Below are 26,921 nucleotides of genomic sequence, written 5' to 3'. Positions count from 1 at the left end.
GACCGACACCCTTTCTGTTCCTACTCACATTTTTTGTGCATATTTGCAGCAAAGTGTGACAAACTGAATAATGTAAAAGGATGTTTTGCATTCTGTTGCTGTAATCAGATGCAATTTGCTGAAAATACAAACCATAAATCTTATTACCGACAAATCGTTTTGCTTTCCCACTAATTGGAAATGTTGGATTAGAGCATCTTGCCATGATGAACTACAGTGAGTCACCACAGTTATTATGCATCTTGTCCCTCAAAAAACTTATTTTAACAATATTTATTGGTGACTCAGTGTCTGGAAGAGGCAAATGAGCAGGAATGTAACCGATACGCAGATCAGTCGTCCCGCCTGGTTTTCTCACCACAGGGTGCCTTTGTCTCTGCTCTGAGTGTCGGTGAAGTGAGACTCCAGGAACATGTCCTTATAGATCCGGCCCACCATGCAGTAGATGTCCGACGCGACCTGCTCCTCCCCTTCCACCAGGGGCAGCATGATGTCCAGCGCTTTCTGTCTGTCACCAGGCAGGTTCCTCCTGCAGTCACACAAACACACACGAGTGTCAAAACACACAAAAAGCAGAAACGGAAAACAACGAGTCAGTCAGAAATCTAATTTCACACACTTTCCAACTTGTGTGAGACGTTTGGCAATAACAAAGATGCTAATTAATTGGCTTGGAGCACAGATCCAGACATGCTGGTTGAAAACTGGGAATATCTTTCGTAATTAGACTGTCTTAATGTTGAAGTGTCATTACAACATTCTTAATCTGGGGAGATATTCGTGCAATAATGAGCTGCGTTACAGGACGAGGAGGGTAATTATGTTCTGATAAGTTTCTCTTTAATCTGTCTTCATGATGTCTCCTACAAACAAACTTAAAATGAGAAAAAGTAGCTTCTAAAAACTTAGGTTTTGTTCCATTTCTGCCACAAATTAGGTAAAATCAGACTGAAACGATAAATCATATTAATAACGATTAATCGGAGCATAAACAAAAAAAAGCCAATTTGCTGTAAGAACAAAAATACTCAAATCAATAATTAAGGCCAAAACTGTAAAAAAAATGGATGCATTTTGGATTTAAGACAAACAAAAACATTTGTCTGCAAATATGTTTTACCCAAAACTCCTTAAGTTGTTCAGATTTAGCTTCACAAGGTTCAAATTCACTAAACTAATGCCATGTTATTGCATGAAAGGCAATAAAATATTTAATTTTGGATTTTTTAAATGTATTTCTAATAAATGCTTAAATGAAAAATCTGCAGAATGTGAATTATTAAAATCAGATTAAACGATTAATTGTCAGAGTAACCAATAGATTAATTAATATAACTGTTAGGTGCAGCTTTTAAAGTCTAAAGAAAGATTTTCAGGTAATCCAAATAAGTTATAAACAAATCCACCTCAGCAGAAAGTGTGGTTGCTTGGAAACTAAAGAAATGTGGCATTAGTTGAGACTGTTGCACAGTTCTCTACACACTAATAATAATTTATCTTCCAAATAAAGTCATACATACTGAACTTCTCCTTATTTGTCAAACTGCAACTGTTTTATGAAGATTTTATGTAAGATACCAACATAAAACAGATTTATTCTGTGTTTATTATAGTCTCAGCGTAAATCCAGCTGCTACAACCGAGTAGCTTTGATCAAACCATATGCATGCGATAGTATGGTCTAGTCAAAGTTCAGGTGGAGGATCTGTAGCGACATTTGAAATGTAATTTTCACAGATGCTTCTCATTCAGCCTGACTGAGCTTATAAAAATGTTAATCTCCAGATGTGTAAAACTAGAAGAGGCAGGCGATATGGACTTCAGCTTTTATCACTGAAGTCCATGGTGGTGCCAATATAAAAACTGTAAAAGTGACAATAAGAACCATTTATTATCTTTAGGTGACCGTATGACTCTGACTGACACATAATACATGAATTTAATAATATTTTCAAAGTTATTGATATGTATTGATTGTCTTTTTGAACAAACAGTAACTAACAATCCCAATAGTTCAGACAGTTTTGGGTCTTAAACATCATTTATTGGAAATTAACGAGACAATGCTACATCAAAATTCATATGGTAAGAAATTTATCATGATAAATGATAAATGATACGATAAATACTCGCCCCTAAGTAGAGGTTCACCCCTCAAAGCAGCTGAAATGGCAGCAAAATGCGAGTAAAAAGTCATTTCTGGTTTTTCTCTTTATTTCAAATACTTTGAAGGAAGTGGATGAAACTCCACGATGTTTCCTGCCAACGCTTTTTCCCCATCAATAAATCTTTTAGTTTAGATTAGGAAGACTTATTCTGGACACGCTTTGAAAATTAACAAAAAAGATTTGCGTTCTCCAGGGTGTGAAGGTTAAATACCACGCGAGGCCTGACGGCCATCGCCATGGCGACGGCCCACACAGACCTGCACGTTCCTCGTCCCGCTCTCCGTTTCCTGCCTTTCTCCTCTCCACGCTGCTGATGCGTATTTGCATAGAGGGCAATTCTTTTCCTGCTCCTGTCAGGCGCCAACCTGAGCAACAGGCTCGTTGTTCAACACCCACATAACTGAGACAGAAGCCGCTATAAAGTGGACGATTCATTAGGGAAGCATAGCAACAGCTTCACATCAATCACTCGGCTTTTATTTAGGCCACATATTGTTAATTTGAGGGCTCCGAGTGGGCCGCGCCATGCTGAGTCAGAACACAGTGAAATAACCAAAGTGAAGGTAATTATATAACAACACTTCAGTGAAAGAATTCAGTTAGTCTTTCTTTAAATAGACACTTTTATTTAACCAAATTACATAACAAACCAATAAAATGTTGCTTAACTGGACACAGCCTAAACATGAAGTTTATCCACACTGAATTAAAAGTATATTTTCTAACATGAGATCAGATGCAACTTTTCCAGTTTTAGGTCAGTTAAGATTATAGAAATTATTTTTATTTGCTAAGTGCCAGAAACATGAGAGGATTTTATAGGGATTTTTTTCTCCATACATTTGCATTTGATTTTGGTGCAATATGTAACTTTTATAAATGATAGTTTTTAACAAATATGGAAAAACCTATCAGAGACGAATAATTTGAAAAATAAAAAAATAAATAAGCTTCTCACAGTGCTGCTTTTGCCATCTCCAGAAATCCAAACGGTCAAAAACAACCAATCAGAGCTACAAGGAGGGTGTTAGCGCTGTCAATCATGCTCGTGTATGCGCTGCTAATAGTATTAATGGTGGAGAAAAGACTCAACATTACAGGAAAACTGTTTATCCTTAGCTGTAGCACAGCAGAAAGAAAGGAGAGCACATACATGAGGATGATTGGCAGCATTTCTGCATTTATGTGAGGAATTCAGTCTTTAAAAAGAGCACAACTGAATGATTCAAATGTGAGAATGAAGGATTTAAAATCATATGATCGCTTTAAAGACCAACCTGTGGAGGTCCAATATCTCGATTTGTACAAGATCTCACACAAGAAAGCAGGAAGTCTGACATTTAAGAAACCAAGGATTGAAAATACTTTAAAAAATATTCTCACTCTCATTGTCCTGGCACTGAAAAAATAAAAATATCCTAATAGGACCACAGACAGGGAAGGTTTAGTCTGCTTTAATCTCAGACAGTAAGGAAAGTTTTGTGTATTTTTAGCTGTGGTATGTAAACATCTGGTTTTAACTGTGTACGTAGCAGAAACTGTACAGTTTTTGGCATCATAAATCATGCTTAACCTTCCACCAGAGGAGCGTAAAAGCTTTCTGAACACCCAAACCAGCCTAAAGGATGGTCATCTGGGTGAGTTTCTACAGGATGTCACTGTAATTAAAGCCCTCAGGCTTCCTGCAGAGGCATCTCTGCTGTACGCCAGAGTTTTGCTGCATCCTCATTCTGCCAAACAGCCTCACTGCACTTCACGTTAAACTTTAGTAAATTAGAAATAACTAGGAAGCCACAGAAATCTTGAAGTAGAACAGCTAAGTTCATGTTTTTGTCATCATATCTGATTTAAATGGAATTATCTGCTAAAGTTTTTGCTAAGGCTTTTTAACGACCCACTGATTCAAATCAGGCCGGGATAAAATGCAAAACATGTTGGGTGCAGGACGGCATTTTTCTACTGAAGCAATAAAAAGATGTACAGCTGATAGAAATGTGAAACAGAACCAACAGGCTTTCTGTGTCCCTAAAAATCTAAAACCAGGAGAATCGAATGTCTCCACTTTTGTCTCAAAATGGCAAAACTAAGAAAAAAGGAAAGTTTACATTAGCACTTATCTAATGTAAAACACTCAAAACATTTCTGCTTAAGCTTTGTTGTTCATAACAAAAACTTGATTTTATTATTAAAACATGCAAAAAATATTCTAGTTGTATTGTACTTAATTTCAATACATTTTCAATCTGTTTTATTTTGTTTTATAACATTCTGACCATAAATATGAAGCTTTTTATTTTTATACTTACATACACATATTTATGCCTTAGGGTTTTAGTATGTTTGTGTTTGGATCATTTTGAATATTTATTTCTGGTGTTGCTTTACTGCACCACTTCAGACTTTATAACGAACCAGTGTGTCTATTTTACACTTCATTTGACAGCTACTAGTGTGTTTTTACATCTGGAGATCTGCTTCTAACAAGAGGAGTTTTAATCACTAGAAGGAAAAAGAATTGGGAAGTTTTCTTCTCCTGTCACACAATTAAATTAAAACAATGAGGTTGAAATTTGATTTGAGAAAAAACTAGAATTTTTGTGATTTAAATCAAAATAGCTTGTTAAAAGAAATGTGAAAAAGATTTTAGCTATTAAGTCTGGTTTTACACATTGGCACATTTAGGCGAGGCTTACCTGTTGCAGGTCTGACTGTTGATTTGTACTTTATTGTTAATATACCTTTTCCACTTTTTTATTCACTCTCACTTAACTTTTTCTCATAATTTCTCCTTTTTTAACATAATTTCTACTTTAATCTTAAAAAATGTAATCAAAAAATTTGTTTTCTTGCAAAATTTGTAGCAATTTTTGGAAATTGTGCTACAAATTCAGAAAACTTGATGCTGGAAGTGTCTGGTTTGCACATCTCGCATCATAATTTAATAATTTCACTTACATTGGTGTTAAATTTCCAGATTTTCTTGACAGATTACACTAGTCATTGATACAAAAAGCAGGCATTTAACATCTGCAACAAAGGAAGCGTCTCCTATTATTGTTTTATTACTCTTGCTTTTCTGCACAACTGTTTTTTAAATTTTGGGCTTTTATGTCAGAAACCTTAAAATGCAACTTCTATAAATGTGTTTCTATATTTTCTACTTGCATAAGACATTTGTCTTCTTTACTGCATGCAACTGAAACGCAGTTTCTCTGCTGCATGTTTTTTCTCTCAGCAAAAATAAATCAGACCACACATCTCCTTGACTTTATCTGCAGGTACAGTGACTCATCTCAGCTTTTGTGAGGCGAACTGGAACAAAATATCTGCACCACATTCTGCTCATGAAGCCGAACGATAGATTTTCTGTCTAACATTTATTCTGTGCGACTGTGAAGCCAAACAGAAATGGTCCAGGTTGCAGCTGTAAGCTGAAAAGTCGCTCACATTCGGTGTCAACAACTGCTGCCAGATTAATGACCATCATCCTTTATTTGCTGAATGAGGCAAATGTACCATAAAAACTGCAGGAAGGTTTTACAAGAAAAGCAGCTGGTGTGAAAGAAGCAGTCAAAACCCAACTGTGTGGCACATCTGTGCCATACTGAGGATTTTCTGTTTGGAAAATAATAAACAGTCACTTAAAACCTACATATGTGAACTTCAGTATACTGATAAAGTTAAGCAAAAATAGTTTAAAACAGCCCGGCAAAGACAAAAGCAATTAAATTATAAAAATCCCCCATTAGACTTCACTACACGGTAGTTCTGCAGCAATGCATTCTGGGTACAGAACAGAGGTCATTTGTCTTCAAGTTGAAGTTATGACATCTTTAAACTAAAAAAAACACAAGAAAAGCCGAATGAATGTCGTTTATTATTTGGAAAGTGAATTTCTGGTTTGACTATTTGGTAACATTTAGAAACAAACTATTTTGGTTTTAGATTTTAGTATCAATACTCGGCCCAATACGTTCACATATAAAAAACTACAAAAAAAGAAAAAAAAAGGAGTATATTTCTACTAAAACCACAAGAAATTTTGAACTTTATTTCAGAAATTTTCTAGAAAAAAAAAGAGAAATTCTTATCTTGAGGAGTTGAAAAATTCGCAGAAAAAAAAATCTGGGACTTTAAGATTAATCTCAGAATTTTTCAAGAAGAAACTTGGAAATTTCTGAGTTTACGAAATCAAAAATTTGCTAGGAAAAACTCAAAAAACTTGAGGTTAATCTCATAAAAATTTTTTAGAAAAAAACTCAGAATTTTTTTTAGATTAATCTAAAAGAAATTCTCAAAAAAAAAAACCTGAACAGTTCAGTTTCATAAGTCTAAAATTTGCTAAAAAAAAAAAAAACTAATGAAAATCTCTTAGATGAATCAAAAAGTTTTGAGTTTACCCTTACTTTTTATTTTTTTAATTACAATGTCCCTCAGAGGTCACCGTTCAAAATAAACCAAGATGTTTCTTCTAGAAACGTTTCCATGTGGTAAATAGTTTCCTGTGTGTAACATCTAATAATTAAAGCCTTCGGGTTTGGCAGATCAGCAGGCTGTAAAGCAGAATGCTACTTGCATGTTTTCTGTCTTACCGGTTCAGTGCAAAGGCATAGTGAAACTTCACGTGTGGATGAGCCATGGGGTCAAAGGTCGGCAGCTTCTCGAGAGTTTCAACCAGCTTCACAATGGACTCATAATCCTGGAAGGCAAATAAAACAATGCAGTTCAGTTTCTGCTGCACCCTTAGTGTTGACATAAAGATTGTGGGAACAGAAGCAGCTCCTGCAAAACTCTGACTTCAGCACCGTATTCATACAGACACTCCACTCTCTCGAGCAGCAAATGCATGCCGGTAATTGAGTGGGCTCTTCATCATATTTTTGTTCCTTATATTTGCCTACATATTCACTCCAGCCACTGCCTGCTGAATAATTCACGACATCCTGTATGCTTGTTGTCCTAATGAAAGATTCATGAGGCTGTGCGATGCTTTTGGTGAGCAGCAGGATGTGGACAATGAATGCACCACAAAGCAGAGATGAAAGATGGGGAAGAATGGAAGTTTTAAAATGAGCGGCACAAAAGATGCGCCACAAGCTCTCCGCAGGTGGTTTGGGACGACTTGTGTTGGAGGAGAAACGATCCTCTGAAGGGATGAAAGTGGCTGAGGTGACCTCTTCCAGACATCTACCTTCAGTCGGTACGTCTGAGTTTACTTTGCTCTTAAATGTGACATTAACCTCATCTTTGAGGTTTTGTTGTTGATTTTCTGCTAAATGGGGCTGCAGCTAATGGTTGTTTTAGTAATCAACTATTACCAATGAGTAATAGATTAAAAAATGTATTTATATTACAGATATTCAGACATTTATCATCAACAAAAATACAATGGACTCGTTGATTCATAAGAGCTATTCTAGATACTGAACTGTTTCTACTAAAGAGCAGAAAACAGTTAAAAAAACTAATTCAAGTTTTGCTAATGCTGCTCCTATGAAGCGCTGTTTAACGGCTGCCTACCAAGATGGCGGATTTCTGGAATGACTTACTTCTGGCCCGGTCTTGTGGGAACCGTCTATAATAATGAAGTGTTTCAATGGAGTATCTAATTGGGACACACGTACACCAATTATGTAAGGGATTCTGTTTAACGTATCATCTGTCATAAACAATTTTATCTGGTATCTTATTGACTCATTTGTTTTGTATAAAACTGAATCTGACTTTCAGTAAATTTCCTGGTGCTTATTCTTAATTGTGCACCTGGAAAACAATTAACTTGTCTGGAGAGAGAGTTTCTAAAACCTTTACAGGTGCAGCAAATAAACATTTTACTTGTTCATACACTGTGCCAGAGAAAATACGTTTCACTATTTTCTTTAGTTAAGAACTCGAGTTTGAACACTTGGAGACATTTCTGACTGCTGCCATCCAGTCACTGAATGTTTTAGTCAAGCACAGCTCGACTGTCACAGAGACATGGGTAAACATGGCAACAGTACAACCTGGAGACAAGTCTGACACAGCATTAAGCATTTTCTAACTCAGTGCAGTGTCTGTCCTCAGGTAGGAGGCAAATATCTTGTCTTTTTTACTGCTTGCTGCTCAGAACAACATGATCCCATGTCGTTTTTCATAGCTCAGTGCTCACCTGGATGTCCCTGTATGTCAGCAGCAGGTTGATGACCACGTCCACTGAAAGACACTCCACGTTGTCCAGCCTCTGCTGAATTCGGCTCAGTTCGGCTGACAGCTCCACGCCGGTGTAAAGTTCCCGAGCTTTACGGATCTCGTTCAGAATGGTCTCTCTGAAATACTGGCTGCAGGACGAAAACGATGCATTTAGTTAGAAAAACCAATCAGATTAATGTTGAGACACATTTTTATATCAGACTGAGTTAATCTGAGTTAATAAAAAAATATAATTTCATTTATTAAAGCCACGGTGACCCATGAATGCTTATGACAGGTCTTCACATTTTTTTTTTACAAAATTATTTTTAGACAATGAGATTTTAGTCTGGTTTTGAATTCCTTTCACAATGAGCTGTTTTAGGGTCTCTGTCACTTTAAATCCATATAACCTCCCTCCTAAACTGTGCTGGAATTCTGCTGGGGTTGCTAGGTGACGGGCTGGGCTCTGCTGAGGTTGCTAGGTGATGGGCTGGGCTCTGCTGAGGTTGCTAGGTGACGGACTGGGCTCTGCTGAGGTTGCTAGGTGACGGACTGGGCTCTGCTGAGGTTGCTAGGTAACCCACAGTGCTTGTGGACTATGACTTAACAATCGGGCTATTTCTGAAAAGCATAAAAACATTTTCTTATTACTAAAAATACCTGGGTGGTTTTTATTTTTAAGTGCTTCGGAGTTTTTAGAACCACAAAAACGTGAATTTTGAATAATAGGTCCCATTTAAAAGACAAAAACTACAGTTTTTAAACACATTAATTTACTAAAATAAATGGTGAAACATTTTCAATTTCAAAAATCCCTTTCTTTTAAAGCTATAACAATGCTATATAACCTTCAGCGGAAGTCCATGCCAGTAGAGAACTTTAACTTCCTCTTAAACAACCGCAAGGTTTCCTCAAACTGGGTATAAAGTGAATAAATGTATGACCATCCTCCTCCTAAGGTAAATATATTACAGTTAAATTTAACTGACAGCAAAAGTATTGGTATTCATTCAACTTTTTGGAAACAGTTAAATATTTTGAGCAGATCTCAAACATGAAAAACGCCAGCGCTCATTTGTGTAGTTGGACACACCTGGTTTTAATTAAACGATACACAAATATTAGAATGGGCCAGTTAAGAGAAAGACCTAAATTCATTTTTATCTGTGGCATAAACTGAACATTGATCTTCACAGATCTTACTGATCCAACTTGAGATATAATGTCAAAAACTGGTAATCTCACGTCAAAAATGTGTTTCAGCAAAGTACTGACTAATTACAGGGACATAGCAAACTTTAAAATTATTTCTATTATGACTTCACAGCATTTGAGACCGCCCTGATCCAAACTGTAAAATGGTCTGCATCTACAATCACCAACTTTCCCTGGAATAAGAAGACATTTCCATCTAAACGTTGAACATGGAATTGGTGCATTTTGCAGCTTTGCCATTTCTGCTCGAACCCTTTGCTGTCAATAAAAATGGTCCGTAAACAGAGTTCTTCCTCTGCAGAACAGCCAAAAACAGGATGTTTGTTCACTCAACATCCCTTCTTATGAGCCGCAGTGGCGAAAGACTTTTTATTAGGTTACAACATCTTTGCAACATGACCAAAATGAAAGATTCACAGCCACGGGATGGTCGCTGATGACACACACACACACGCACACTGCAGGAAAGCACTCACTGAGAGTTGGCCTGTGACACTTTGAGCAGCTGAATGAAGCGGTCCAGCAGCGGCATGCAGATGGGCCCCAGCAGCATCTCGAAGCTGGGCTGCATCAGCTCCGTCAGGCCCTTCATGAGGCTGCTCTCGCAGCAGTACACCTTGTTGTGAGGTGTGACCATGTACGGGATGAAGGTGTAGTTGGCTGAACATGTCTGTGGATGGAAAACACAAACATTACATGCTGTTGGAGTAACCAGTAAAGCAGTGAAATCGTCTATTTATTTACTTCTCACTTCAGATTAGAAACAGTTGAGACGTGCAGTTTTTCATCTAAGGTGTTTTCACACCTGACAGTCTGGTAGATTTGGTACAATTGGGGATCAAAATTGCAACTTTTGTTTCATTTTCAGCTGGTCTGTTTCTCTTTCACATTGCATTGCATCTAACAATCCAAACCCTCTGAAAAACCTGTTCACCTCCTCACCTGTGGGGGCGCTACACCAAGTACTACTAGAGGAAATGACATAAAAACCTCAGAAGAAGACACAGTAAAACTTTTGTTTACGAAAACAAAAATGGAGTAAAAATGGGGTAATTTAAGATTTTCTTTGGTAAAAGACAATGAGTCGTTTCTCCCGCTAGCGCTAAACACACGTTTGTCTTGGTTGCATTTACCCAGAAAACCCTGCGCTATAGTTCACTTCCTGCTTTCAGAGCAGTCTCCGGTCTGCTTGGCATTCACATATGCCACCAGATTTCACTTCGACTGAAACAAGATGTAAGTTTGTAGGCGGAGTTTGAGTATTCACATCTCCCCAGATTTCCAAGACAAACTTTAATAGAGTTGGATTAAAGTGGACTAAATAGGACTGGTGTGAATGGATCCTTAGTTTCTTCAAAGAAGAAATTTACATATTTAAATATTAATTTTAAATGCATATTATGCGAAACCTTATTTGGACTTTTTCAATCTTTTTTATGGCCTTTTCTTTTTCATTCATGTTTGGATTTGTATCTTACAATACTTATAGTCATTTAAATGAGAAATCATACATGATATTTGGAAAAAGTGATGAATTCATGTGACAAAAAACACCAAACCCAGTATAAGACAGCGCTCATCCAGGAAAAAAAGTACTGACAGCATATTTATCCAGTGAGGAGCAAACGTTTGGAGATCCTACAAACCGGCACCCTAACTGAGGCTTTGAAGGCACTTTTTGAAAAGCTCAGTTTTACTGTAATTTTCTGAAGTGGTGAAAAATGGCTCGACAAAAATTACAGTGGATCCTGGTGTTTATAGCAGTTTGTGACCACAGTTATCCATCAGATCCATGAACAGCTGGACAAAAAATGTCAGTTTTAAATTGTTCAAATCACTAAACGTCTGATTTGCAACCTTCAGTTAGACAGAATCATCAAAACGTTACAATCTTAAGCTTAGAGATAATTTTCTGATAGAAAAGTAACTTTTATTTTAATGCTACACAAAAGCAACTTGTATGGAAAATTAAACAATCTCACATAAATTGAGAAACAGAGAAATTTATCCCAAATCAACGTTTGTAAACATGTGTTGGCAACATTTGGAGAAATTGGTTTTATTTAAGAAATCTGCACACATCAGCAGACGTGTTGTACCGACATACAGAACACAAAAAGCAACAAATGGAGTAAAAGTGAATATCTTGTGGTTGGGAAACCATCTTGTTTCTAGTGAGGAAAGTAAAAGTGCTCATTCCATCATTTTATGTCTGGCTAATACTAATCAACACATTCTGGTTAGAAAGAGTTTTCTATTAAAGAACCAATCTGTTTTCTGTCCAGAATACCTGCTGGTCTTCCTTTGTCATAATATATCAAAATCCAGACATGATACTGATGACTGAGTTTTAGCTAGATGAGCATCAAAAAGCTGCTCTTTTGCGTTTAATATTCCTCATCTGCTCTGAAATCTGGAAATGTTCTAAACTTCAGTTACAATATTTTGTTTCATTCATATATAAACAAACAACTAATTTTATTGCTGAGTTCCCATCAAATCTAACTTGATAGAGAATAAACTGGACAGCGTTTTACTGTAAATAGATGGGAAGCAGAGTTTCAGAGGAAGTTTAAGCTGCTTCCTCTGCTTAAAGCTTTTTATTTCACAAAACATTACTGTGAATAAGTCAGAATAAACACACAGCAGCTGTGAGAACAGCGATAACTACGCCATTAAAAGCTGATTTTTTATTCTACAAACACCGACAGGTATGCACTTCGATGGATTTAACATTTTCCTCCAGTCCACTGAACAAATTACAGTGAAATTTAATGCTGACCTGCTGCAAACCTTTGCATACACCATCACTTTCCTCCATCTTTGGCTTTTATTTTGCTTCATGTCTTATTTCTGCTGCAGCTAACAGCACCGATAGGGCTATTTATTTACATCTCATTTGTAGACACCTGTGGTTTGGCTGTAATGATAAAGCTCTGGTGGCCTTTTTGCTGCTAATTAAAGAAAGAGGAAATGTGTGGTATGTGCACACAGCTGAAGCACAAAAAGAAAACCTTGCAATGTTTTCAAAAAGAAAAAAAAACCTGTTAGATGAGCATCAGAAGCTGAAAAGCAGCTGCTTCCTGACTAACAATCGATCATGTTTTCAGCCTTTCAGCTGATGCCTTCACTGCCACTGAAAAGGAAGTGAAAGACGGCAGGGTGCAGCGATGAAATCTATCAACTGATAACAACTTCCTCCTGTGCAACAGAGGATAATGACATCAACTCTCTGAAAAAAACAATAACACCCCGACCCCTGGTTCTCTTAACTAAAGCGTGCTGCAAAACACTGCTGCTATATTTAGCTTTACTGTCTGTGTATGATTCATGCCGTCACAGGAATCAAATGGCAGGTTTGTTTCCAGGAGCTCCTGAATGTTTCAGAACAGCTGCAGCTCATCTGACGGGAACTTGAACGAGTCGTTTACAGGTAAAAGCTCACTGAGGTGAAACAGACTTTGGCTTGAGGGGAATCTGAGGCCTGGGATTGATGACGAGTTGCTCTATTTGTTAGCTCGTCATATTAGCAGCTCATCCTGAACAGCCAGCCTGAAACCTGCTGTTGCAGCGTAATTAAACAGATTCTGTTGTTAACCAGCGTTTCTGCAGCTTTCACCAAAAGGGAATATATTATGCAAAACTCACATCTTCCATTTGAGTCTCAACTGCTTCTAAAAACAGCCAAGATGCTACAAAAAACACTGAGACATGGGTTCTCTCTCGGTGTACTGAACCTGGAGGGGAGCTGGCTGTTAATGCAGCCAGAGCAGACATCTCCGAAAACGTCGGAGCAATATTGGAATTAGGTGATTTATTAATGAACCGAGCAGATATTTCAGATCTGTACATCTACAATCTCGCCTAAAAACATTGTAAAAAATAATTTTGTGTACTTTTAAGTGTAATACAGCAAAAATTATCTTGTCGCCATTCCTGCTTTTGAGCACCCGTTTTAAAGGAAGTAGAGCCTAAATTTGGACACAGCTGTTTTTGTTCGACTCCCCCTAGTGGTCTGGAGCACTTCCGTTTTCAGCACTTTCTGTTTGCATCTCTCTTTTTGTTTGCTGCATTTCATTTGCAAACATAAAAACATCTCTTTTTATGTTTGCATCTTTTCTCTGTTGCTGGGCATTTGCACCTGTCGGCCACCATAAGTTTCAAAAACGTCTGGAATGTAACATCGTAAATCAGCAGGCGACAACCCCAGGGAAGCCCAGCTTGTTTCCTAGCAACCCCAGTGAAGCCCAGCTCGTTACCTAGCAACCCAGGCTAAGCTCCAGCATGTTTGGTCAGCAGGTTTTACTGTTGTAAGTGCTGTACAATGGCTGCTGGAAAAGACAAGTGTTTTATTGTTGACTTCCAATCCAGAAACAACTTGCTGCATTCTTGTTAGTTGTGCAGGAAGCTCTACTTCTGCTTTTCAAAGATGCACAGTTGTGTAGTTGTGCATCTCTTTGGAGTCATTTTCACATGTGAGTCAAAACGTTGAATTAGGGGGAGTGACTAGGCGTGAACATTTTGTGGGGGTGCATGCAGCAGTACGAGCCGCATTAACGGTGACGGAAGAAAAATAAATAAATAATAATAATGAGACATTCTATTGGGTGTAGAACAATAGGTGCCTGCCATGCAATGCATGGAAGCAGGCAACTTAATACGATTTAAAGTGATAAAAGGCATTAAAAAAGCTCATTCTGAAAGGAATAAGACTAAATGAGACTATTTTGTATTGTGCATAAAGTCAATCCACTTTTAAGACTTTTTTATGCATCTACCAATGATAGACCGATAAACGTTACCAAGCTAGCTAGCAATGGTTCATAAACAACAAAGAATATATATGAGAAAATTGTCCTGTCAATTTTAACATATTTAAGGTCAACTTACATATTTTCTAATGAATTCATTAATTTTAGATACCATACCTTATTTATAAAGCACTTTAAAACAACCACAGCTGATACAAAGTGCTGTACATTAAAACACAACATAATTTAAAAAAAAAACATAGGAGGCATGTGAACAGCCTGTTAACTCAGAGAATCCCTTGTTTATTCCACACAAGCATGAAATCTTTGGTAGTTTGTAAAACACAGTGAGTGTACTTGGAAATAAAGCTGCTGGAAATCGCTGTAAACGGATCCACAAAATTACAAACCAATTACCTGGGTTTTAATTATGATGGCAGGCAGTTAAAAATATCACATTTCAGACAGTTTGTGACTCAAGCTTTAGATAGAAATCCAGTGAAACATCTACAGAGTATTTTATGCACTCAGAATATTAAAGACAACGTTTTTTGTGTGTGTGATTTCAGTGTTTTGTACTGACAATTCAGATTGATCCTATTTATGTTAATATACTGGTCTTACAGTTAGTTTGGATCATTTGACAGTGCAGTGTGAAAATGTAACAAAAAATTGAAATTTTGGTCGATTTTGGTTAGTCAACTGGACGATCAGGTGTGAAAACGTCTCAAGAATGAGTTTGAAAATAAAAAAACATCTTGAAAATAAATCACAGTACAATCATACAGCTGTGTTTTGTGGCTGGTTGCACTCAGACAAGAACAGATCTCCTTTCTACTCCTATGAAATGTTTTTATTCTTGAGAGAAATGTAAAAATAATATTAAAAAGTTGCGTCACTGTCGATGTTATATGTGACGAGTGTGCATAAAAAATTGGAAAAATAACACTGCAAAAACAAAATTTTACCAAATATTTTGGTCTAGTTTCTGGTGCAAATATCTTAGTTCACTTAAAATAAGACAAAACTAACTTACAAAAAATGTTTCAGCAAGAAATAGGAGCTTGTTTTAAGTAAATAATTCATTAATATTCCACTAGCAGATTAATTTATAACAAGATATTTTTATAAGTTACTTATACAGCACTTTGAATTGCCTTTGCTGGAAATGTGCCATATAAATTAAACTACCGCACCTTACCATAAGTTAGTTTTGACTTACTTCAAGTGTACCAAGACATTTGCACTAGAAACTACACCAAAATCACTTGGTATCATTTAGTTTTTCTGCAGTGAAAGCATCAATGTCTGCTGTTAGAGAATTGCATTTTAACTGTGTTTTTATGAGCAGCAGGATGAGATAAGAGGGGGTTGCTGGAGTTCAGAGGCCGGCGTCTTACAGGAAGTAGGGAGAACAAATGACAGTGGGTGACATGAATGAGTTCACACTCTGATTCTGAGATAATCAGCACTTTTCACTCTGCAGGAGTCGGAGAACAGAGCGTCTCATGCAGCGCAGGGTCAACTCTGTCCACTGAAAATCTCAGCCTTTATATCTCACATCAGTCAACATTTATCAGGCAAAATGTGTTGGTGTAGCAAAGTAGGAAGCTTTATCTGTTGCCTCGGTTTTTGCAAAAAGCGATAAAGGTTAAGAATGAGATATATCTGCATCAGAATCTGTATGCAAATTAGATTTTGTGCAGAGGTTACAGTCCAATCTGCCTGTTAAAAACAGGATTTCCTCAGTTTTAAGGAACCACCTTATTTGAATGCTGCTGCCGTTTTTTGCAAACCAAATTCTCAAAGTGCCTGAGCTGTTTCATGCACCATGTGTGGTGAATCACACGAAGCAGCTGTCATGTGGGGAAAAAGCATCTTGAAAGTGAAAGAAGAGGCTTTTTTTATATTTCACCAAACAATTATCACAGCTCCTCAACCACAGTTTGCTGCAAGAGTGCAAACCTTTACAACGCTGAGAACAGAAGCATAAGGCTTTCGGTGCTCCGTTCATAAACCAGCATGTTCTTTACACAACATAATATGTGTGAGAAACGGGTGAGTAATGTGTGAAAAACGAAGGAGACGGGGGGGAAAAGCTTTATGTACTTACAGTGTTCTTCTGGCAAATTATCTCCTGAAATAAGAGCAAAGAAAATGTTTAGAGGCTGGACAGGAACATTTTCTCCCAGGGATAATTTACTGCCATCACACCTGCAGGGTTAAACCAATCAAAGCTGTTAGTTTAAAAATATAACAAATAGCGGCCCCATATGCTAAATTAAATGCTGAACTAAACGTTCTCCAGTACGAAATGTTAAAACTGATCCCACTAGCATGCATACTTGAGTTTTCCGTTTGGAAAAATTACTATTCTGAATTATTCTTCCAGTAATTTTCAACATTAAATAACAGCATTGTGCTATCTTCATGTCCAAAGATAATTTTGGCACAAATGTATCATCTCCTGTGTTAACAAGTGCAACAAATGTTTGAAAACAGCTCATTTTAATCATCATGCTCCAACACAACTAATCAGAGATTCAAAAATACCCTGGAGTGGCTCATCTTTTTTACATTTATTCTATTGAAATCACAAAACAACAGAGATATTTAAGTCTTCTGGATTAAACGTGCAGAAATTACTTAATCTCAGTCAAACTGGTAAATAATCTCCTGAAATAAGAGCAAAAAAATATGAGAGAATCTGTGCTAAGCAGTTTTTGGGTCTTAACACAGATTCTCAGTTGGAATTAGGTTTGGACTTGGACTAGACCACAAAAAAACAATTAGAACTAAACTATTTCATCATAGTTTTGGTTGTATGTTTATAGTTAATGAAGGACGGTTAATGAAACTAGCACCGTTTCTGTTTTCACAGTTATTTCCTTCTTTGTTGGTTTGCAACAAGAACTATTAAAGTTTGTGGTTCTAATGTGACGAAATGTGAGAAAAGGTTCAAACTTAATGCAAACGACCAGATTTTCTCTCCGAATAAAAACTTCAGGTAGGAACCTGTCCAAGTTAAATGAAAGAAATAAAAATCACAGCAGAAGCTGCAGAAAAATGAAGATATTAAAACATGATTAAAAAGATTAACGGCTTATCAGCGAAATGAAAGTGTAATTATTTCACTTTAAAACCATCCATGTGCAAGAAAATAAAAAAATGAGAACAAACTCGTACAAGAATAAAGTCTAAAGAATGAGAATATAGTTGTAATATTATGACAATAAAGAATAAAGTCATCATAATGTGACAATAAAGTAATAAGATTATTAACTGGTTAATCCAAAAATCAGTCCTACAATGTATTGCTGCCAAGTCAAGCAGAAATTTTATTTTTTTAGCTGCAAATGCATCATTTGCTACAGACATTTTATTGCATTTTAGGCAATAAAATGTCTATTTTCATATTAAATGAAAAATTACTTATTTGTGTATTTGCATCTCTTAATGCATCTAATATTGCATAAAAAAGGCTTGGATTAAGAATTTACCAATTATTTAAAAATCTGATTAATCACCAGAACACAAAAATAATTGTTAGTTTCAGCCCTACAATAAATAAAGAAGTGAAATAAAGTTTTTCATTGTATCTGTGCCACATGCACCTGCAGCCTGAACCTGGATGTAGTTTTTAATGGGCGGTGGAGCGTTGCTTACCTGCAGAGACTGGAGAGACTCTGAGTTAGTGTCGCAGTACAGGATGATGTTGTTGGCCATGCTGAAGCTCTCTCTGACTCCCAGATGGTAGAAGAGCGAGGGCTGGCGGAAAGCATCCGTCATCTCCACAACAGCTATGTCTAATGATGAAAAACAGGGGCAAGTGTGACGTTAGGAGTCCATGCAATTTTCTAATTGACTGTAATACCAATGCTGATCGGCTTGGTTCTACGTTTCATATATCCTGTCTATAAATGCATGCAGTGAGATTTCCCTAACTACTGCCACGTGTCACCAGCAGGATTCTGGTAAAAGGATGGAGAGTTCTCATTCTGGGGGAATAAACTAAATATCCATTGTCAGCAAAGCAGTCTCCTCTGGAAAAGCATCTTTTTTAGGATCATGGGGTTAATGAGGTCGTAAATAAAAACACATGGAACAGTTTGACTCTCTTCTTTAATTAAACATATTAGAGGTTAAATGCCTACTAACTTGTAAAACAAACATGCTGGTGGTCATTAGTTGCATCCATAAAGCAGAGAGGTGGATGATGTCACAAACTCACACGGTTACGCTCCTGCAAAGTCAAAGGAGCCAGTTTCCAACTCTCCAGCTCCTTCTGGCACAAATTCAGCGGATATTTTCAGAGCAGACCCACTTCAGGTCAATTTAAGTGAAATTGACATCGGGAGTCTGTCAATGTTTTCTGTTATCAAAATGGCTTCCATGAGTTCTAAAAAGTAGACAAATAGTATCAGGGGTGCCTGCAGGATATTATCGGAGGGTACGCACAACACTGTCAGTGCACCGGACCCACAAGAGCACAACCACATCTCCAACGTGCATAAAGTTCCTGCACAAACCTAAACCACACAAATACAGGCTACATGCACATAACGCGTATGACCCACAAAAACAGTGGACCTGCTCCTAAGTCTGAGAGGAGAAAGTGAAGCAACAATATCTGCTTCATTTCTTCTCTTTTGGTAGCGTTTCACCTAGATTTAACTTTTCAACCCTCAGTTTTAGCGCGACGCTCAGGAAGAGTGCAGCAGATGTCACGGTCGGCCAACCGGGAGACCCATCAGCTCTTCAGTTCACAAAATCACAAAAAAGCTCATAAAGCAACCCCAAACGATTTTTTTTTTACATAAAGGAAAATTTAGTATGTCAGTTTAGTAGTATGTCAGTCATACTACTGCTTAGTATGACTGACATCTACACGTCTGCGTAGAAAGTAGCCGCAACGCTACTTGACAAGCTACCGGCTAATACCAATACTGAAAATATTGAGTTTGTCTAAAATAAATTCTGAAAAGCATAAAATATTTAAAATATGAAGGACAAAATTCCTTCAGATTAAAAAATGTTTAGTGATTTCTAGTGCTTTCGCCATTTTTTCCATAATTTTAGAGAATCAACTTGGATGGATGCAACTTTTTATGATTATAATTAAGCTGTTTACATTAAACAGCTTAACAGGTTAGGTTAGATTTATGGCCTATACAAAACATGTTCATTACATCATTAGATATTTAGAATTCAGTTTTGAGCTCCTTTCAGAAAAAGCAGATTTAGGGCCTTTTGTTACTTTCAGCACTTTTTGCTATGTAATTAATTAGCTACAGGTGCATCTTTGCTACAAATAATCACTAAAGGACTGCTATTTAATTGCATTTTAGGAAATGAAATGTTTATTTCCTTGTTAAATGAACTGAATTATTTGCTTATTTGCATCTTTTTATGTGTTTCTAATATTCTGCAAAAAAAAAGGGCTAAGTGGCTAAATGACAAATATGTAGAATGTGTCCATTTTTTAAATCCGATTAATCGTCAAAATAATCAAGTACCAGCCAGTATTACTGGCTTCAAGATGAAGGTTGAAGGAGTTAATTGTCTCCAGAGAAGTCTAAAATAAATCCATTTCTCTCTCTCTTTTGCCTTTTCTGCATTTAATCTCTTCATTTTTCCATTACCAAGAAAAACCTTCAACACATTCCTGCAGAGAGACATAACAGTGATTGGAAATCACCAAAATGTGTCACATTGCTGGTCTGTTTTTGACTCCAGCATCAGCTGAGAGGAGGACATGTGACCCGTTACTCTGCTGAAGGCTTTATGCAGCCTTCTGTCAACATTATGTTGGTGGTTCTGATGTTTTACTGGCATGCGTTCAGCTCTGCTGAGCAATCACGGCTGCTCTCCAGGAATAATTGGAGGCTGTGCAGCCAAATCACTCTGTGAGAGATCTTCAGTTCTTCTCCTTGAAATCAAGAATATTCTCCTATAAATGCTGAATATAGATCAGTTGACGGTGGGAAAGAAAATCACATGGCTTATGTTTGGTCAAACCTCTCAATTATTTTTCTTTAAAGTCATTAAAGACGGCAGTCGCTCAGATTCCTGGCAGTGGGTCTGATTTTGTTTCATTAACTGGTGTAAAACCAATTAGTAGCAATTATTTTGATTGAAAAACAGACATGATAAAACTTGTTTAGGAGAATTTACACGATTCAGCTCAACAATGCAGACGGGTTTAGAGGTTTTCTAACATCGTTAATTGGATTTTATTGAGACAACGATGAATTGAAATTTATCATGATAAATAATAAACGATACAATAAATGCACATCGTTAGAATGATCTCATTGTAAATAATTTATTTGCTCAGCATCATTTTCAACAGATGTTACAAAGTTGCAAATGACACAAGACTCAGAAATGTGTGTTTCAGAGTCATGACGTCAGTTTGTGATTTTCCAATGATTTCCTCTATTAAAAATGCAGCAGCAGCGTTATTACATCACATCTGTTGTAGTTCTGGCTGAGAAATTTGGATTTTCATCGTTTGTATTCGTTCTGTCTCAAAAGGAAACATTTTCGCGTGCATAAGAAAGTTTCCCCCCTCGGTTTTTGCTGCGTTTTGTTTTCTGAGTGAAAATAAAGCCGAGTTTATTGCATCGTTTCCGTCTCAACAGCTTGTTTGCAATATTCCCCTTCAGATGTAATATTGATGGGGTTAGCTGCCAGCGGAGAAGTGAGACAAGCTTATCTTTTATTCAGCAGGCAACCTGTGCTGCTTGTTGGCATTCAGTCGCATCTTGTCTGCATAAGGCGGCTTACGGGCGAAGATAAACGACCTTTTTCTACGTGTTTGTTCAGGATTATCGAGGTTTTGAGGAAGATAAGAGGTGAAACTGTTTCAACTTGGAGCTTTTCTGATGAAATCCCGTCTCCAGTCCAGTTCTGATTGTGACTGCTTTGAGCCAAAAGAAGATGTTAATCATTAATTGTTCCCAGAGAGGATTAAGGTTGAAGCTAACTTGGTTTTAATCAGAGAATGGGCGTCCTGATACGCAGATCTGATCGTTCAGAGAAAACACAAGCCTCCTGATATCACACATCACTGCGCTGAACCGCAGACCTTAAAAGTCCTTTCTATCCGGTCCTCTGCCCACTTAGCTGCTAATGAAAATGGAAATGGAGGCAGCTTTTTGTAAAGCTGGGGAGAAAGATGAGGCTGATGATGAGGAACTGATCATCAGAGGCCAAAACGAGAACCTGCTTCCTGTTTGAATTTCAAAGCTTTGTGCTGAACTGCTGATGATCAAATCTGCAGCAGGAAACTTAAAGCAAACATTACATCAGATTCAAGCATTGGAGTAAAATTCTCAACCTTTGACCTTACAGCTACATATTTAGGAGTGTATTAAAATACCATCTCCTGTACCAGGGCGATAAATCAATTTTAAAATTAGTATAAAAAAAAAAATAGATCTGAGAACAAAAGTTTCCCCCCCCCCCCCAAGATCTGCAAAAATGATTTAATCTGCATTTGTTGGATACAGATTAAAATAAAAAGGTTTTGCTTTGAGCCTCATCAAAAATAATGAGAACTTTAAAACTTTCAAAACACTTTAATCTCTTCAAAATGGATTTTCACACCCGTCCGTTTCTGCCAGCTGGTTTCGAAATGAGCTTTATTAGTCCCTCAAGGAAAGACGTTGTGCATATTTATTAATAAAATGCAGCTGTTGAAAAGCTAAACCTGCCTAAAAGCTAAATATGCCACTAATGGGTGTTTTTACGGTTATTTACTGGAGATGCTGTAAAAGTCCTTAATGTTTTTTTACAAATAGTTTGATTTGATTTGTAATTATGACCAAAGAGGATGTGAGGAATATTAATCCAATTGGTAATATTGACCATTTTAATACTTACCAGCTGAACACAGCTGCAAAAATGGACTTGATTGTTGAAAATGAAGTATTTCACTTCATGGCTGAGCTACATTTTCATCGTTTAAAAAGTTTCCAGACACTAGAGAGGAAGTCTCTGGGTTACTTAACCTTTTCACCCAGAAGTGACTCACTCTTTTCCTGTGAAAGGAGGATTACATTCTTTTCTGGGACAGAAGGAGGGATTTAAAATCAGGTTCAGAGCTGCTGATTCATATTCTGGTCACACAACAACAAGCTGGAAACTGATTGAATATTTGCCTGGTCGCCTCCTGCAATTCATTTTTATCCTGACACATAAATGACAAACACAGACTGGTGTTTGTGAAGAAGCTCAAACTTTCTTAAAGCAATAAAAGCTGATATTTAGTGCAACTTCCTGGTACATCTGTCTCTCTAGGAAGTTCAAATGCTGCATTATTTCCAATTTTCCCAAATCTGGCCAATCACTTCCTGTCACAATAACACAATTTGTTGGACGATGAATTGATAATCGATAATATTCTTGTTTTGAGACCATTTTAAAGTAATATAATGATAACTGTATAATAATGCAAGAACACAATCTCACCTATAAACCTTAAATTCTAACAAACATTTAACACTGGAGCTGGAAAACATTTTAAAATATCTAAAATAAACAAACAAAAATGAATTATGAACTTTCTGTAAACTGAATTTTCCCTACAAAAAGAGTTGAGACCAAAGAACCAGATTCAAGATTTTTACCAGTTTTTGGTAGAAAGGGAGAGAAAAGAGAAAAACCACTGCAATTTTATAATTCACTGATTTTCTGCGACACGCCAACCAATCACCTTAATGTTTTCAGTATTTTCTTCTTTTCTGACCAATCACTGCAACTCGGCTGAATTTTGAAATTTAGAAAGCCGAACCTGCAAGATGAGACAATTTCAAAACGTTTGTAGGATTTGCTTCAACGGTGCATGCAGTTCAGAATCAAGAGTCACTTTATTCCCTTTGCCAGTAAACAGATTCACAGACTGGAAAATTGCCGTTAATATAGCAAATATAAAAACAGAATTTAAAATAGATATACAGTGGGGGAACAAAAGCATTTAGTCTGTGCAACTTGCCACTTAAAAAGATGAAAAACTTCAACTATGAGAGACAAACTGAGAAAAAGTATCCAGAAAAATCACATTGTCTGTATTTGGAAATTACAGTGGGAGCAACATTTCTGGCTCTGACCTGCAACGTCTACTTTCTCGTTTTGTCTCTCATACTTGAGGCCTCATCGTTTTAACTTGCACAATTGGTGGCTGGCTAAATATCTTTTCACTGTAATAAGAAAAAGAAAAATATGCAGAGTAGGAGATGCTGTGATTTTTCATAAAACATGCTGGATTTGCCAAGAAACGGAGTTCATCTCGTGTGTTGCTATGTGCCCGTATCGCACCCTAACAACCTTTTATGTTTATCAAAATGTCAATACATAATGCTAAAAGCTCTTGCAATTACATTCGACTCTACAGTGTTTACATTGTTCTCAAGAGCCAGATGTGTAGGCCTGCTTTTTTTTTTTTTAAACCGGGGAAACGTCAGCTTCACTCGAGGTACAGTAGGTAAATAAAGCCCCTGTTACAATCAACTGCATAACAAGACGCCGTAACCATGGAGACGGAGTACGGAAACTGCCGTAAATGATGCGAGTGAAGCCGTCAGTGTGTGATTTCTCCCTCATCGCTAATGGAGAGCGAGGTTTGTGTTAGCAGAGAGAGATTTTCCCACACAGAGAGAAGAAGAAAGACGAGGACGGAGAAGCGTCCCAGGGCTCCACTTCACATCATTTCCCACCGAAGGGAAGTTTCTCTTAACCCAAAAAGGAAACCTTCGAGAGCCCAACCTCCAGGATCGCTGCAGAACTTCCAGGAACAGCAAATATGTGACCGTTTTTACTTATCCAGTTACAAAAGTGGGAGAGTTTCACGGCAAAAACACCAAATCTTACCAAGTATTTCTTGTCTAGTTTCCAGTACAAAAAGCTTAACAAACTTCAAATAAGACAAAACTAATTTAAAAGTAACTTATCAGCAAGATATAGAGGCTTGTAAATAATTTCTCAATATTAATGAAAAGTACTTGTTCTATTGGCAGATAGACTTATAAAATGGGGAAATTGTCTTGTCAAGAAAATGTTTCTCCCAATGGAACTAGAACTTTTTCATCAATATTAAGGAATTACTGACTTAAAACGAGCCTTTATATCTTGCTGAAGAGATACTTGTGAGTTAGTTGTGAATTATTTCAAGATATTTACACTAGAAACAAGATTAAAAATACCTGGTAAGATTTGGTGTTTTTGCAGTGTGAGGGAAATATTGGATTTCATCTCCAGTTTGATGCCTTTAGTTGTTAATCAGAGTGAAAGAAAACCACTTCTGTATATTTTTATGCAAAACACTGCATGTGTTTGCAGTTCAAATCCAGCAGGTGTTTTGGTAACAGCCATGGCGAAGTCCCTATAACCTGCGGAAACATGCAGAAATAAACCAACCAAATTTTTCCTGTGTCTGCTGTTCCTGGAAATTTGGCGCTGATTAGGAACGCTGTGCACTCGATGGTTTCCGTTCTGGAAGGAAACCCACTTCAAGCTCCTTTCATCCAGCAATACGGACATTAATTTGATGTTTTTCCTTCTTCTTTGGAACTTAATTGTGTTAACTTTTTACTTGCTTTAACTGTTAATGTTGGAAACAAAAGAGTGTTTCAGGCAAAAACAAGCCGCTAGGTGTTTGCCACCATAACTCATGTGGATTGGAATTTTTATTGATCTTTTCATGTTTGCCAATTTGTCATCAGGAAAGCTTTGTTTGAAAACTGTGCAGGTTTTATGTGAAAATGTTGGGAGGAAATTTTCTCCAGGTCTACACTGAGCTTTAAATCAACGTTATAGAGAAAGAAACTATTTTAAAAAAGCAAAACCAAAGCAGAAAAAGAAAAACGTAGCTCTCATAGATCCTCTAGTCTAAGCAAATTAATCCCTTTTCCCTCAGGACTGTGGGGGAATTCAAGACAACGACTATTCTGTAGTTTCAGTGTCCTGCCCTGCAGAGAGCTAAATGCAATCTTTATTTTTAGATACAAGTGTGTTGGAAAGAACTGACCCAGAAAACAGAATAAAACATGTTGCAGGAAGCGAGTCCAGCCTGGCTCCCTTTCACCTCTGCTCCACTTTGTAAAACCTCCATGAGGCAACAAGCGGCGGTACCGCGCCTTGGCCCCCCGGGGGGAAATGGCAGAGAACAGAATGTGAATTCATCCATTCCTGACAAACGGAGAAGGAAAAACATGCGCTGCTGTTCAAGCCGCTTTGACATCTCTACTTGATTCACTTCCTGCCTGCGTTTCAGGGAAACTGAATTCATGTCTGTGACTATAATAAACACAGTTTCACTGTGTCTCGGTTACTTCCACTGAAAAGTTGAAGATAGAAAAACGTACAGGAACACTTTATTTGAAGGGGCACATAAGACATAAACATGACATAACATCTGTTATAAACCTGAAGGAGTCTTCATGAATGTTGTGTCATTCGGTAAATAACGCCACTTTTAATGCAAAGTTTCATTAAAAGTCCATTAATGACACTTTTACTGGACTTTTAATGCAACTTTGCATGGAACAAACTTACTTTTAGGAGTGCAAGCAAAGTTCAAGTTGTAGTTTTACTACAACGTACTTTTTATTTTTACTTGATTTAGCAATATGTACAATATATAAATAATAACATATCAAACAGTTTGTATCCAGGACTTTTACGTTTTTTGTGAAATAAATCAAGGATTTTGTGAGAATGATGATGCAATAGACAGATATTATATTCACGCGGACTTGCAAGTAAGTAATAACTTTATAAATTCAATTTATTACGTTCTATTCAATTTTATTATCTTCATTGTTCAATTGAATTATTTCAACTTGGCAAAGGACTAAAAGCATGAAAGAAAACAAGCAAAGATTCAAAAATAGAAAAATAAAAAACAAATACAGAAAAAAAATACAGTTTGATGGTTGGTAAGTTAAAATATATAAAATAAATAAGTCACAGTTGCAGTTTCATTCAGTTCAGCACTTCTGCTGACGTTCCATTCAAACATGAAACTTTAGCTTTATGACCTTTTTGGCTTTTTCAAAGCAGTGTTTATTTGCTGCAACTTGAACTTTGCTTGCACTCAAAACTGAACTAACCTCCATTTGTGAGGTAAATTGGAAAATGCACAGAAGAACAAAACTCTGACGCTTCTCCTTGACTTTACTTGAAAATGGAATGAAACCATAAAAAAAAACAGAAATCCACATATTTAAAAAAAAAAAAAGAGAAGATCTAAAAACAAATTCAAGAATCACACAGTGGAAGTTCTTGAAGAAAATAAAGTAGAGCCGTTTAAAAAAATTGTTATATGAAAGCAAAATGAGGAACTTTATACACTTCATGTGTTTTGTCTAAGGCTGAAACGATTCCTCGAACGATTCGAGTATCTTGATTATTAAAATTCCTCGAGGAAAATTATCTGTCTCAAAGATTCGTTAAATTATGTTTAATTACTTAGCGCACCATACTCAGGTCGGATGATTATGTGGCGCAACGCTCTCACTGCTGCCCTGAGTCGTTGATGAAAGCTAAGTGTTAGCAGCGTAACATCCAATTTTATTGATAGATGTTAATGTGCGATGCCTGGAGTACGGCA

At 36.9% G+C, this 26,921-nt stretch overlaps 1 protein-coding gene across 1 annotated transcript in view; it reads right to left on the bottom strand.

The window, feature by feature from the left end:
- map3k5 (mitogen-activated protein kinase kinase kinase 5) overlaps positions 1-26,921 on the bottom strand; it is a 69,492-nt gene that overhangs the window by 33,794 nt on the left and 8,777 nt on the right. Inside the window, exons 2-7 of the mRNA XM_015002067.2 lie at positions 17,975-18,114; positions 16,422-16,445; positions 10,034-10,227; positions 8,320-8,488; positions 6,761-6,867; positions 359-529 (exon numbers count right to left, since the gene is read on the bottom strand). Coding sequence (XP_014857553.2) covers positions 359-529; positions 6,761-6,867; positions 8,320-8,488; positions 10,034-10,227; positions 16,422-16,445; positions 17,975-18,114 — 805 coding nt within the window. The remainder of the gene's footprint in view (positions 1-358; positions 530-6,760; positions 6,868-8,319; positions 8,489-10,033; positions 10,228-16,421; positions 16,446-17,974; positions 18,115-26,921) is intronic.

Source organism: Poecilia mexicana, unplaced genomic scaffold, assembly GCF_051168715.1.
Source record: "Poecilia mexicana isolate PSO_F unplaced genomic scaffold, ASM5116871v1 scaffold_21, whole genome shotgun sequence".
In the NCBI taxonomy this organism is placed as follows: Eukaryota; Metazoa; Chordata; class Actinopteri; order Cyprinodontiformes; family Poeciliidae; genus Poecilia; species Poecilia mexicana.
Note: the sequence above shows the minus strand (reverse complement) of the source record. Positions and strands in the feature narration are given on the sequence as shown.